This window comes from Meriones unguiculatus, chromosome 11 (assembly GCF_030254825.1).
Source record: "Meriones unguiculatus strain TT.TT164.6M chromosome 11, Bangor_MerUng_6.1, whole genome shotgun sequence".
NCBI classification, from domain to species: Eukaryota; Metazoa; Chordata; class Mammalia; order Rodentia; family Muridae; genus Meriones; species Meriones unguiculatus.
Genome location: NC_083359.1, coordinates 97805867 through 97820641, shown reverse-complemented (window position 1 = coordinate 97820641; position 14775 = coordinate 97805867). Strand labels below are relative to the sequence as shown.

The following is a 14775-nucleotide window of genomic DNA, read 5'->3' as shown; positions in this document are numbered from 1 at the left end:
AGAAAGAAAGAAAGAAAGAAAGAAAGAAAGAAAGAAAGAGAAAGAAAGAAAGAGAAAGAAAGGAAGGGAAGGAGAGAAAGTGAGGCCTCCTGCCAATAGTCATACAGTGAGCTCCAGAGTTACATCAGAGCCTCAGCCAGAATCACTCAGCAAAACTTATGTCCAGAAGTTGTGTGAGGGTTATAGCAGATGACCTTCCTTTGGTTCCCCTGCAATTGGAGCAGGGGCTGTCTCTGACCCTGTTGCCTGCCTTTGGATCCCTCTCCCCTAACCGGGCGGCCTTGTCTGGACTAAGAGGATGCACTTAGTCCTGCTGTGACTTGATGTGCAGGGTAGGTTGACTCATATCCTGGGGGGCCTCCCCTTCTGTGAGAAGGAGGGAAGGGGTCATGGAGGGAGTGGGTGTGGGACTGGGAGGAGAAGGGAGGGCTGTGATCAAGCTGAAAAGCGAATAAATAAAGAGTTCTGTGAGGAAAATGTTTGTAGACTGGAGCCTGTTAATGTGGGATAACCAGCTGCACAGTAACAGTTAACCTGTATTGGTTAAGACTATGTCTAATTTATATGTTTGCTCCTAAAATATTCATTACTTGAATTTTTTTTACTAAATTTGATTGGCTTTTCTTTTTATTTCTAGTCTCATGTAAAATTTTCATGTTTTTAATCTTATAAATAATTTGAAGTTTGAAAAATTATTTTGTAGGTAGTATTAAAAAAAAACCTGTCCTCACTAAAAATATACTTGTGCTCTACTGTTGCTACCATCCCCGCCTTAAGAGAACTGTGGTCCAAATGAGCCTTAAGATAAACAGGGCTGGTTTCTAGCCTGTCATAGTGTGCTATTTCACTGTAAACAGCTTTTAGAAATTTGAAAGAGAAATTTTCATTTCTGAAAAAAAATTATCAAGCCTAAAAACAGTGCACAGTCACAGACATGCCTATAAAAAGATGTCTGTCAACTGTATTTTATACTTTAGAGGAAAGCCTGTTGCAGTTTTCAGCTCACTGTCAGCTATTTCCATGGGAATTTTTTTTAGTGTGGTGTCAAAACACAGTCATAAAATGTTAAAGATCTTGTAACAAACCAGCTGATTTCTTCAGAATTCAATCACTCCAAGAAGTCAGTTTAAAAACTTTCTTTATATTTTATACTATGAAATATAGCAAATCATTCCTTTAAAGGCTAAAACTATATGAAAATAATTTGAAAGGTATTGAATGTCAAGAAAAGGCATAGAACTGAGCCATGGTAGCACATGCTTTTGATCCCAGAACTTGAGAGGTAGAGGCAGGTGGATCTCTGTGAGTTCAAGGCCAGCCTGGTCTACAGAGTGAGTCACTCCAGAACAACCAGGGCTATACAGAGAAACTCTATGTTGGTAGAAAAAAAAGAAAAGAAAAGGCATAGTTTCATTATGGATAGATGTCAAGATCTTTATGGGTTTCCAAAAATTCTATATCAGTAATATAAATATTTGAAATAGCAAATAAATCCAGGCACAGTGGCACATGCCTGTGGACCCAACACTGGGGAGGGTGAAACGGGAAACTCATGAGTTTGAGGGCAACCCACACCACACAGCCAATTCCAGTCTAGCCCAAGCTATTTAGAGAGAATGTGACCACCAAATAAAGGCAGAACTAAATAAGCAGGAAATAGTAAAACGCTACAAATAAGCCCTTCTACAATTAACTGCAAATTTACACACACGTATATTTGTTCACTGAAACAGCTCTTGCTATGTATGTCAGGATGACTCTGTGTAGTCCAGGCTTACCTTAAACTTAGGATCCTTAGACCTCAGTTTCCCAAGTACTGGGAATACAAATTCAAACTACCATGCCCTGATAGGCAAGCATTCTGCCACTAAGCTACTTCCCCAGTGCTAACAATATATTTAATCAAACAAGTCCTTTAACTAGGCCACTTCTTCACCTGTAAAATAGAATAGCATCTCATACAGTTATTATGAAGATTTAATAAAACTAACCCCATAAAATAATTAACATAAAATTTGCTCATAGTAAACAAGCCTTTAGCGAGTGTAACCACAGTAATAATCAGAAAGACTAACACCCAGACAAGAATCTGCTAAAAACTTCAGCTCTATCCCCTCATCTCCAAAGACAGATGACAGGCTAGGGAAGAGGGTCAGTCACACATGAGCAATGAGATAAACAACCACACCTACACAATGGAACCATCATAAAAACTCTAAAGGAAGGATTTGGAAAAATTCTAGACTGGCAAATACATCCTTGTATCAAGAAAATGGTGTGCCCCAATTCTACGTGGACTGAAGATCTTGGGCTAAGCCTTAGCAGGCCTCTTCTTTATCTGTTTGTGTCCTTATAAAACACCTTTTGTAATACTTGAGTGGACATAATCAGTGTTCCCATCAGTTCTGTGACTAATTAGAGCAAATTAACAAACTGAGAAGGAAATGGTAGGAAGACCCAACTTATAGCCAACTCAGTCAGAGGTATAGGTAGCCATGTCTGCAATGGGCATATTTTCATGGAACAGTTTTGCAAGGCTAACACTTAACTGGTATGGTCTGTACTAATTCCAGTAGTGTCAAACCCCCCCTGGTGGAACTAGAGAGCTGCTTGGCATAGAAAACCCACACACTTGGCTTCAGAAGTGCTAGGGAATAGAAATATTTTTATTTTTGGCACTCAGAATACTAAGACTAAAAATATGTGTGATAATAGGTTAAAATCAAACGGGAGGGGCAGAATGTTAGGCTTAATTTCAAAGGAAAAAATTAATGATAATCTACACAGAGAGATCAGTCATAACCAAATAGAAGTCAAATCACCAAAGGATACAAGAGTTTTAAATAAAAGTGCTGCTGAGGTTTTTCTGATACTGAGGTGTCTGTGTACATATTCAAACACTTAACTGGGTGTTAAAAACCCTAACCTTCAGAAATGAGACAAGATAATAAGTCCCAAGAGAAGCACTTACCATGAGAACTCTTTAAAGTATACAACAGAAAAGGTGAAGCAATGCCCTCAAGGTTAATTAACTGGAGAGTATAACTGTTATTGTCCTGCTTGACTCAAGCAAAGCCAGTATCTATTCCAGACACACATTGTTTAAAAACAGCCAAGGAACCAATTCTTGTCTGTGTGGAGGAGGAAGTTCTTAGTGATTCATATTTTATGAATAACTTTATCCAAAGGGAATACACCCAGCCAAAAAAATGTAAGTCAATCATCATCTAGTTTTATACACATTGTGCTTTTTTTTCCTGGTTTTTTTTGTGTGTGTGTGTGTGTGCGTGTGTGTGTGTTTGTTTTATTTTGTTTTGTTTTTGTTTTTGTTTTTTGAGACAGGGTTTCTCTGCATAGCTTTGGCTGTCCTGGAACTCACTCTGAGGACTAGGCCAGCCTTGAACTCAGAAATCCACCTGCCTCTGCCTCCCATGTGTTGGGATTAAAGGTGAGGAGGAATGACCAATGAACACTAAGCTCCCATTACATAAGTACAAGCTCTGGTATACCAGCACACAGGACAATACCACAAACAGCTGAGAGGAAAGATCATAAGGTCACAGCACAAAATGGCCAAGGAAGCAGACATAATTGACCCCTTAAGGTAGGCACTGTCCCCTCTTAGACACTGCAATGGCTTCCTCTTGATCTAAGGCAGAAGCTACCTCCTGTGGCCTTTTCAAGGAAGGCTGCCTCTCTGTGTATTACACACCTCATCTCACAGTCCGAACGCCCTCATCTTCCCAATCCAGCCACACTTGCCTGCTAAGTTCCTGTAACAAGCCATGTTTCTTTCTGGCTTAGGGCTTTTATGAGTTCTATTTTTTTTTTTGTTTTGCTTCAAGCTTTTGAATTTCAGCCAACTGCTTTTCAGCAGAGAGAAATGTCACACTAAAGCTCCTGAAGTAAGGAAAAATTACATCTGTGTTCTTCTGCTGTGGCCTTGAAGGTTTTGAATGATTTATCCTGTATGTAATTAAGTGATTACATAATTCTGTAATGGTTCTCTCAACAGTAAGTAATCTCAAAGAAGACAAGGCATACATCTTTTTATTCCTCACTGCACACAGTGCTAGTACATAAGCACATTCGTAGAGCTCTTACTACATGTGAAGTTCTTGCCACATGTTCTGTCACTGAATGAGGCAGTTCTGCCACACTCGTTTGACATATGAAGAAATCAGAATACTGGGGTTCCCAGTTCATCAATTTTACTATAGAGTTCATGTTCTGAGCCACCAGCAGGTGTTTTTACTAAGTGCAGAATGAAGAACTAATACATGCCCTGGCTAGAACGGTGCTAACAAATAATTCGTTCCCCATAATGAAGCATGCATAAAGGGTGCTATTAAACATGCAGTCGGGAAGAAAAAACAATTTGAAGAAAAAAGACACCTATTTTACTTTGCTAGACAGTTCTGATTATTCTAAAACAATGTAAACAAGAGTTTTAGGTAATGAATTCATATCCAGGTAATCAGTTTTTCAGCATGATATGAAAACAAGTAAGTTAGCTCTATTTAGAGATTTTTACAGTAACCCAGTAGATGTAGAGGAATATGTGTCAAGAAGCTGAGGAGCTAAGGATGTGGCTCTCTTGGTGGAGTCCATCAAGCCCTGGCTGGCTTCCCCAGCGCTGCATAAACAACACTACACAAAGTGGAATGTGCCTGAAGCACTAGCGCTGGGGAGGTAGAGGCACTCTGGAAAGTGGAATGTGCCTGAAACGTTAGAGGCCGGAGGAGGACAGTGTCAAGGTCATCCTGTTGAAGGAAAAAAGGAAAAGACACAGACAGACAAACTGACTGACTGACTGACCAACCACTGCATTCTTCATTTATGGTTTATCATTTCTCTGCCATATAAGAAACTAGCTCCAAGGAGAGATTAGAACAGTAGAGATATAAGGAAGCTACATATTTCTAATAATGGCTACCCTTCCTGAACCAATCAGTGTTGACAATATAACAAAAACAAAAACAAACAAACAAACAAAAAAAGATACTACTGTAAATCAAATTAAACTGACCAAAGAGGTTGGTCAACTAGATGCAATGTGGGCTTCTCAGCTGAATCCTATACTGAAAGAAACACAGAAACAGATACTATTGACAGTTGGTAAAACTGAAGACAGATGCCCCTCCAGGGCACACCAGCCCTAGCCATTAGCCGTGCCAGCTATCTCCAAGTCCTGAAATCTGAGGTATATAAAAGCTTAAACCTTTTTAAATTTTTCTTCTTTGTTTAGTGGCCTAAAACAGGAAGAACAATTTATGGCCTCAGGAACAAGCACAAATGCTTTATGTGTGATCAGCAACTGCTTTGATCAGCAGCGGGACTTACTTGAACTCTTGCCCTCAGAGTTCAATGTCAAGCACATATAAGTAGTCACTAGGCCCTAAAATGCACAGTGCTTTCTCATGCCAGGCACTGTGGGTACTGGAATCATAATGAGGAATAAGAAGACACCATCCGAGGGTGAAGGTGGCACATACCTTTAATCCCAGCACTCAAGAGGCAGAGGGATCTCTGTGTGGTCAAGGCCAGCCTGGCTTACAGAGTGAGTTCCAGGGCCAAAGGTTCACTAAGAAACCCTGTCTCAAAAAACCACAAAGAGGGGGCTGGAGAGATGGCTCAGTGGTTAAGAGCACTGTCTGCTCTTCCCAAGGACCCAGGTTCAACTCCCAGCACTCACATGGCAATTCATAACTGTCTGTAACTCCAGTTCAAGGTGGTCTGACACCCTCAAACCAATGCACATAAAATAAAATAATTAAAAAAAAGGAAAGAAGAAGAAGGAAAAAAAAAAGGATACCATCTACTCAGTGCAATGGTAACTACCTTTAATCCTAGCACTGGAGAAGGCAGAGGCAAGCAGGCAGAGCTCTGTGAAGTTCTCAAGGCTACCCTGGTATACACAGTGAGCTCTAGGACAGGCAGGACTGCACAAAGAGACCCTGTCTCAAAAAGAAGAAAGGAGGAGGAGAAGACAGCATCCTCATCACAACATAACAGGGATAATTCTCTTTCTTTATAGTTGATGGATCTGAGACTCCTTAGATTTGGCTAAGATCACATGGTTGTAACTTGGGAAAGATAATGTAAAAATTCAGGTCTCCCTCCAAGTCTCACTTTTGTTAACTCTGCTATCCCTAAGTCTTTAGAATATAATCAACATTAAGGAAAAATGTATATACACAGACACACACACAAGTTCACTTTTAGCTTCTCTATTTCCTCTATCTCAATTTGGATTTCTCCTGTGTGTTTGTGTGTGTGTATGTATGTGTGTGTTACTGTATGTATGCAACTATATGCATGATATGTAGAAGCCAGAAGAGGGCACTGGTGTTCTCCTGTGCCACCTGCCTTAATCTTTTCAGACAGGGCAGAGTCTCTGACTGAATCTGAATTGAGAACAGGGCTGGAGAGAGCAAGCCCAGGGATGCCGAACGAACACACACAAACACAGGCTCCGGCCCCACACTGTGTATGTGCATAGATGTCCTGCCTTTCATATGAGCCTTGGGATGCAAACCCAGGTCCTCCTGCTTGTGCAGCAAGAACCTCTACCCCCGAGGCCATCTCTCCAACAATCCCAATCTAGATTTCTAAATGTTTTGGTTTCAGTGTGGTACCATACAAAGAATTTTTAAAAATAATAAAACATATTAAACTCTAACTGAATTGGAGTCATTTTTTCAAGTAATGTTATCAAAGTATGCAAAATCTCAAGTAATAATTTAGTACAGACAAAAATAATGAATTTGAAAGGGAATTTGTTAGAAAACTGACACACTTTCAAAAGCTCCCTGGTCTGCCAAAAGTTAGAATTCTATACCTAAGCAGCTGGCTTTCTGAACATGATTCTAATTACTAACAGACAATCCTTCTAGTGCTGTGTAAAACTGTCCAGGAGACATGAACAATGGGATTAAAAGAGTCAACCAACTGACAACTTCATCACTTACCACTTAGACCAACAGAACCGGAAGGAGACATTTTCAAACAAAAATGCTTAGGAAACTTTAAAGAAATGTTAAAACTTCAAAGAGAACTTTTTCATTTCACATTTCAAACATTCTTCCAGGACCAAAAAAAAAGGATAAATGACTTCAAATTAACTCGGTTTCCACTGTTCAAACACAAAATAAGGAAGCCAGGCATGGTAATGAATGCCTTTAATCCCAGCACTCAGGAGGCAGAGGCAGGTGGATCTCTGTGAGTTCAAGGACAGCCACAAAGAAACCCTGTTTTGAAAAACCAAAAACCAAGTTAGTGAAGCATAACAATGTCAAAATATATAATCACATAGGAAGGTTTTCCAAGTAAGTAAGAATCCTAAGAGATTCTTTTTGTTTGTTGTTTTTGTTTTTCTGAGACAGGGCTTCTTGTAGTTCTGGCTGTGCTGGAACTTACTCTGTAGACCAGGCTAACCTCAGACATTCAGAGATCTGCCTGCCTCTGCCTTCCAAACTCTGGGATTAAGGGATCCTTAATCTTAATTATCCACTTGACTAAGATACAGCACACCTCTGGATGTGTTTCCTGAGACAGCTAGATATTGAGGGCACCAACCTAATCCATTTTAATTCACTGATAAGATTCAAAAATGTGAAAGGTGAGTCTCAAGGAGAAAGTAGGAAGCTGAAAGGTGTGTTATTGAGGGTCTTATCTTGGCCCTAGCTCCTTCCTATTGCTCCCCTTTGCTTCTCTGTTTCCATTTGTGTCTCTTATCTCCCTTATTGCGTCACCTTTGGGGAGGGCAAAGACAATGCCTTCCTCATCTTCCTATTCACTCAAGTCCAGCAAACCCCACTAGCCCACGGACAGACAACTCCCTGATACCGCTGAGGGCTGTTGTTCTGTTAAGATAACAAATCACATGTTTTCACTTCAAGAAACAAGGTTTGTTGCTCCAACTGCACAGGATGTGCTTGATTAGACTCAGGCGGGAGACACACAGGCAGGAAGTACGAAGCCTTGTGGGCACCTGACTGATCTAATTCAGCGCCATTTCTACGGGAGGACCTGGCCAGTGTCCATTTTCCTGGCCGGTATTTAATAAAGCTTGCTTCGGTTCGACAATCATGGATTTGGTCTTTTTCCACAAGTTTCAGGTTTAACACTCACCAAACTACTTTCCACCAAATAAGCATTAAATATGTAAGAAATGAATATGTGAAATATGAAATTCAGCTTTCAACAGCCATTACTTCTACAGTTGCAGTCTGAATTGTTTCTTCCTCTAAACTTAAACATTAAAATGTTTTAGAAACTAAAGAAACAAATTCCCTCTCTCCCTCTCTCTAACAGGGATAAAAACTGTAAAACTCGGGCTGGGCATGGTGGTACACACCTTTAGTCACAAGCACGCACTCAGCACTCAGACGCACAGTCAGGTGTAACTTTCAACAATCAGAACCAAGGTGAGACCACCGTGTGTGTGTGTGTGTGTGTGTGTGTGTGTGTGTGTGTGTGTGTGTAAAAACCTGCAGTATACTCCAATGCTACCTTAAACGTCTTTAATTAAAAAAAAAAAACTAGTTCATCTCCTAATGTTTTTTTTTTCTCTTTTATTTTCTTTCTTTTGCGGTATAAATAAGGATTTAATCAAATTAAAATAAACTTTCTGGGGAAGCTTTTTTATTTTTTTAATCCAGAACATTTTTCATAACATTTTGATCAGATTCTTTCCTCTCCAAGGCCTCCCTGATCCGCCCCACCTTCCTACCCTCTACCTTCATGTTCCTTCTTTCTAAAACAAAGAAAAAAAATGCATACTTTTCTTAGACTATACCTTCCACTCCTAATGCAGCAGCACAAAAATCTTAATACCTTAGTAAACTCTACACTGCCATCCCGACTTCTGAGATTAATTTCACCATCTATATATAAATCACAGATTTCCGGTATCCAATAAGCAGATCTCTGGCACAGTCTCAAGTTTGCCTACTGGCTTTCTGTGATCACCATGACGATGGACTAAACATCTCATGTAAATATTAGTTGTTAACGCTAAGTACTTTGTTCCATACTGACGGGGGAGGGGGAGGGGTCGGTAGGGTGTTTTGTAACAAAGAGGGACTGTTACTTTCACTTCTACAGTGTTCGCCCCTTTACGATTTTAGGGCTCGGTTTACTTGTTCATTCAGCGGTGATTCTGTCAACCATCACGTAAAACTGCTGGGGAGTCACTACGCTGAGTTAGAAACAACTCGCTAGGTCTTGCAGGTCAATAGGGGACCCTCAGGTGTTCGGCTCCCCTGAGGCCTCGCGGGTCACCAAAGCTCCGGTCTGCGCCCCACGCGGGGATCCCGGCCGCTCTGGCTTTCCTCCCCGTCCTTATGAACGTGGTCACTTGGGTATGCGCCCCTTAGAGCAGCTCTAGCTCTGCCGCCTGGCGGAGGCGGCAAGATGGAGGCGGGCAGCGCCTGGGGCCGGGCTGGGCGGGGTTTCGGCGCGGCCGCCCAGGACCCCGCCAGGTCCTAGCGGCAGCTCGCGTTCACCTTCCGGCCGCGGAGGTACCAGGGCCAGGGGCGCCATTGTGATCCTCCCCTAGCGGGCGGGGCGGCCGAGGGCGGAGGCGGCGGGGCGGAGCCGACGGCGGGGACGCGGGCTGGCGCCGCTCCTCGCCCACCGTCTGCGCGCCCAGTGGCTCAAGATGGAGGCCCGGCCTGCGGCCCCGACTCCGTGGCACCCCCGTCAGGGTTCCTACCTGAGGCTTCCCGCTCCTTCTCGTCCGCCATCTTGGTGCGGAGCCCGTCGCCTGGGAGATGCCCAGCGCAAACCCTGCGGGGCGCGCGGTGGCCTCCCGCTTCCGCCCGCGGCCCGCTCCGCGTTCCTCCTAGAACCGAGGCCCGGGTTCTTTGGGCCTAGGGGAGTCATTTATTAACAAGGTTCCGGAGCCCGCCTCCGCCTGACTGACTGTCCTCGGAGGACGTGGCGTGCCTTAGTTATTTATCTATTTAGCTCTAAAAAAAAAAAAGAAAAAGAAATCTCCCTTGCGCGGAGTCTCGGCTGCAGACCGGGTCGCCCTCGCCTAAGCGGAGCCGCCGCGCAGCCCAGAGACCTGGAGCGAAAGCGACCGTGGCCTCGGTGGAGGAGGAAGGCAATCCTCTTTTCCCGGATCTCAGGCGGGCAAGACTCGCTGCAGAAAAACGTGCAAAATAGGCGCAAACACTGCGTCGTTAAGGCTGCAATTTCTGATACAAAAGAGTATTCTTGTAGCAACAAATAAATTCCCCGGTCTGCTCTCAGTATTGAATACATTGATATGTTGATGGTGCAATTTGGCGTGACCTTCTGAGGAGAATTTTGAACCCTTTTTTCCTGAGAAACTTGGCTGTTGCGTAATGTTTTGTGGATATTTTATGGATAATCTCACTATACTAGGTTGTGGGTTTTTTTGTTTGACTTTTTTTGTTTGTTTGTTTTTTTGTTTGGTTTTTTTGTTGTTGTTGTTTTGACAAAAAACAAAAAAAGTGCTGAACTCACTTTGTAGACCAGGCTGGCCTCGAACTAACAAAGATCCGCCTGCACCTGCCTCTGCTCCCGGAGTGCTGGGATTACAAGCATCTGTATGACATGCGACCGATTTTATTTGATGCAACTGAGCGTCTTTCGGCTGACCCTTCTTGGTTCCTGCTTTGCCATAATTAAGTCTTACTAAACAGATGTGACCTTCACATTTCTAGAGCTCAAGACAGAGGACAATGAGAAAGGTGCACCTGGATCTCATTCCAGCTTCCTAGTTGTTGGGTAATCCCTTCCTTGGATGATTAATATCAAGAATGCTCACACCACCCCCACCAAAAGTCCTCAGATGACATCAGTGAAGACTAGGTATCACTCAGGAGTATACCAAATGCAAATCATGCTGAGAAACACTGGGTTTGCACTGAGAACCAAATACTCTAATCAACACAATAAGGACTGGCTTCCTGACAGAGCTATCTGTTAAAAATAGTTCTTTCCGTGCTGGAGATCTAGCAAAGCTGGTAGAATGCCTACTGTGAATTCAGTCCCTAACTAATGTCCTATAAAACAGGTGTGGTAGTATATGAGCACTAGGAAGGTAGAGGCGGGGAGTTTAAGATCCTTGAAATTCAAGGCCAGCCTGGGCTACCTGAGACCCTGCCGAGATGCTAATTAAGCTATGTGAAATTCTTTTAATTGTACGAGGTTGTTCGCATTCCTGTTTAACAGGTGAAAAGATATCTTTAGCCTGGTAGTGGTTAGCACATGCCCTTAATCCAGCATTCCGAAGGCAGAGACAGGTCTCTGAGTCCCAGGACATCCAGGACTGCACACAGAAATCCTGTCTTGGGGGTGGGGGAAGAAGATATCTTTATATAAATGCTATGGTTATGGTATTGTGGGTAGTCAGGTGTCTAGAATAGATTACAGCTCATCTGGGCTCTACTTCTCTTTTTAAGTGTGCCATTGGGAGAGCCTACTTAGTAACCAGAATACTTAGAGAAGAACGTTAAAGGCAAAAATTCTCCACAGAATTAGTCAACCTCTCCTTGTGGGTTTTTTTTTTTTTTCCTTTGCAAAATCTGCTTCAAAACATGAAGCAGAGCATCTGGCAGAATCTTTCAGAGATGCTGAAGGAAGCAGACGCGTGTGCTCTTTGTCCTTGCCTAGAAGAAAATGATTTAAACTAAAGGCCTGGGCAGACGCTGGCTCCTCTCTCCTTCCTACCTTGCTGTTGACTGAGATTTCAGTCATGAAGGAGGATTGAAAGCTGTAGCCCTGGACTAATACATTTTCAGAACCAGAAGTAATTTCAATGTCCAGAGACAGTGAACAAAGAAAGCCAGGCCGTGGGCACCTTAAGAGCAAGCCTTTCAGGAAGCACAGCCTATGAGAGCAGCCACATCCTAGCCTTTCTCCCCAAAGCAAGCTTCTTTCTACTGCTCTTTTAAACAGATGTTGACACAGAAAATGGCTGTTTAATTCATTGCTTGCATAGCTCCCCTAAATAGCACCTTTCAAGGACGTTTAGCTAAATCCCTGTTCTTTATGCACTGAGAATGAGACCCTCTAATCTAGGAGAGCCTGGGGCTCTGTTCTCACAGCTCAAGCAGGTGAAGGCCAGAGAGAAGTGGAGAAGGATGCTCCTAAGGATTCCAACATCCACGGGATTCAGCTGCTTCTTTCCTCCCCAAAACTCACCATGGCTTCCCATTCCCTTCAGTAAAGACATCAGTGTGCTATAAAACAGTAACATTGGGTCTGGCAAGATGCGTCAGAAGGTAAAGGCACATGCTCGTAAGCCTTATGACCTGAACTCAAACTCCATTGTAAATGTTTTTGTTTTGTCTTGTTCTGGGTTTTGTTTGTTTGTTTGGCGGTTTTTGTTTTGTTTCCTCAGAAGAGGGAATAAGATGAGAGCTGTGCCTAAACTTTACAAATACATAGCTTGGGCTGAACCCAGGGCGTTTCTATCTAACTATTTCTAGGCCTAGGCCTGGAAACTTCTAGCCTCAGGCCAGTGCCAGAGAGCTCACCCTGGCATGGGAGTGCAGGTGAGCGGCTACCCCTCCACTACCCCCCAGGCTTTGAGTTGGCTCACCCCAGCATCTACCCCATCTACTGTTAAGAGTTCACACTGACCACTCAGTGTGACACCAGACTCAGACTGATGGAACTCTATTGAATGCTGAACAAAAACTGACTGGTCAGGGACGTAACCCGGGCTCAGGAGCCAGACTATGACTCTGTTCTGTTTTTAAGGCAGGTTTTTAATATGAAAAACTGTAACCAGGTAGCAACCAGGTAACCAGGTGTAGGAAGTTGAGTGTTGGGCGGGGGGAGCATTACATCCTTTTGACTAGCTAAACATAACTGATTTTGTTCCAAGTGTATTGTGTTGTATCTAGGTAGCTAGACAAAGCACTTTCGGCTGATTAGCTGGAATTTAGGGTAGGGAACTCTTGGGGCCTTTTTCCAGCTTTCTAGGAGTAAGGAGCAGAGCAGGATGTTGCGATCAGTGGAGCAGAACATGCATTTATCATCTATTGTTTTATTAAGCAGCCAGTACTGAACTATTGAATTGTATCCTGGTCTTAGGCATGTAGACCTGAGAATTTGAACTTAATTTCACCTTATGATCAAAATGGAGACTTGGAGGCAAAATGGCTTCTGATATGCTAAAGTCTACAGCAGAGGAAGCCACAGAGAAGCCACAGTTAGGCTAAGAACTACAGTAGGTCTGAACAGAGGGACTCGAGTTTAAGCAGGTTACGACACTATGATCTACTGGAGCTTGTGAAAAAGCTAGTTCTGCAGACCCAAAGCTGCAGGATCTCTGTGACACAGGGCAACAACGGACTATTCAAGAGGAGTCCCCATAAGGATCCAGTCTTGAGAGTGTAGCAGAGGCCAGAGGCCTTAAGACAGACCAATGACTCATTGCAATGAACATTTGCAAGTGAAGATGTATGGAAAGTAAAGACATGTCCAACACACTGTGATGCCCTACAGCTTCCATGATGAGATGGGATTTTTTGTTTGTTTGGTTTGGTTTTAGTTTTGGTTTTGGTTTTCGGTTTTTTAAATTTTTGTGCAGAGGTTGCAGGGGCAGAGGGTGAATATGAAGGGACAGGAAGATGAGTAGGCTTGGAATCCCTGATGTGAAATTCCAAAAAAAAATAAAAATAAAAATTTTAAAAAGAAAGAGGAGGAAGAGGAAGAGGCCTCTAGGCTGGAGGTATGGCTCAGTGGTTAAGAGCCCTTATAGCTCTTCCAGAGGACCTGAATTTGATCCCTGACAGCCACATCAGGAAGCTTTCAACTACCTGTAACACCAGCTCCAAGTGATCAGCTGCTCTCTTCTTTAGGTACCTGTACACATACACACACACTTAAAACCACAGACATAAAAATAAAATGCTTTTTTTTTGTTTGTTTGTCTTACTTTTTTTTTTTAAGTATAGTAGTTAGCAGACCTTAAAAATGAAGTGTTGGAAAATTCCTTACAGAACTTGAATGAAAAACTCTCAACTTCATATAGAAAAACAAAAAACCCAGAATTGTCAAAATGATCCTGTACAACAACAGATTGTCTGGAGGTATCTCCATCCCTGATCTCAAGCTATACTACAAAGCAATAGTAATAAAAACTGCATAGTACTGGCATAGAAACAGAATGGTGGATCAATGGAATCGAATTGAAGACCCATAAATAAACCCACATACCTATGGATACTTGATTTTTTGACAAAGAAGCCAAAACCATTCAATGGAAAAAAGACAGCATCCTCAACAAATGGTGCTGGTCTAACTGGCCGTCTACATGCAGAAAAATGCAAATAGATCCATATTTATCACCCTGCACAAAACTAAAGTCCACATGGATCAAAGATCTCAACATAAAACCAGACACACTAAATAGGTAGGAAGAAAAAGAGGGAAAGACCCTAGAACTCGTTGGCACAGGAGACAACTTCCTGAACAGAACAACAGCACAGGCTCTAAGAGCAACAATCAATAAATGGGACCTCAAGAAACTGAAAAGCTTCTGTAAAGCAAGAACACTGTCATCAGAACAAAATTACAGCCTACAGACTGGGAAAGGATTTCATCAACCCTTTATCTGACAGAGGGCTAATATCCAGAATATATAAAGAACTCAAGAAGTTAAAAAGCAACAAATCAAATAATCCAATTTAAAAATGGGGTACAGGGCTAAACAGAGAATTCTTAGTAGAGGAATATGGAATGGCAGAGAAACACTTAAATGTTCAACATCCTTAGTCATCAGGGAGA

General features: G+C 42.6%; 1 protein-coding gene across 3 annotated transcripts in view; it reads right to left on the bottom strand.

Moving 5' to 3' along the window:
* Efcab2 (EF-hand calcium binding domain 2) overlaps positions 1 to 10212 on the bottom strand; it is a 73132-nt gene extending 62920 nt beyond the window's left edge. Inside the window, exon 1 of one of the 3 annotated variants that reach the window (XM_060364769.1) lies at positions 9719 to 10212. In XM_060364769.1, coding sequence (XP_060220752.1) covers positions 9719 to 9888 — 170 coding nt within the window. In that variant the 5' untranslated portion in view covers positions 9889 to 10212. The remainder of the gene's footprint in view (positions 1 to 9718) is intronic. The other 2 variants (XM_060364768.1, XM_021643863.2) reach the window with 2 other exon arrangements.
* Positions 10213 to 14775: the final 4563 nt, after the last annotated feature.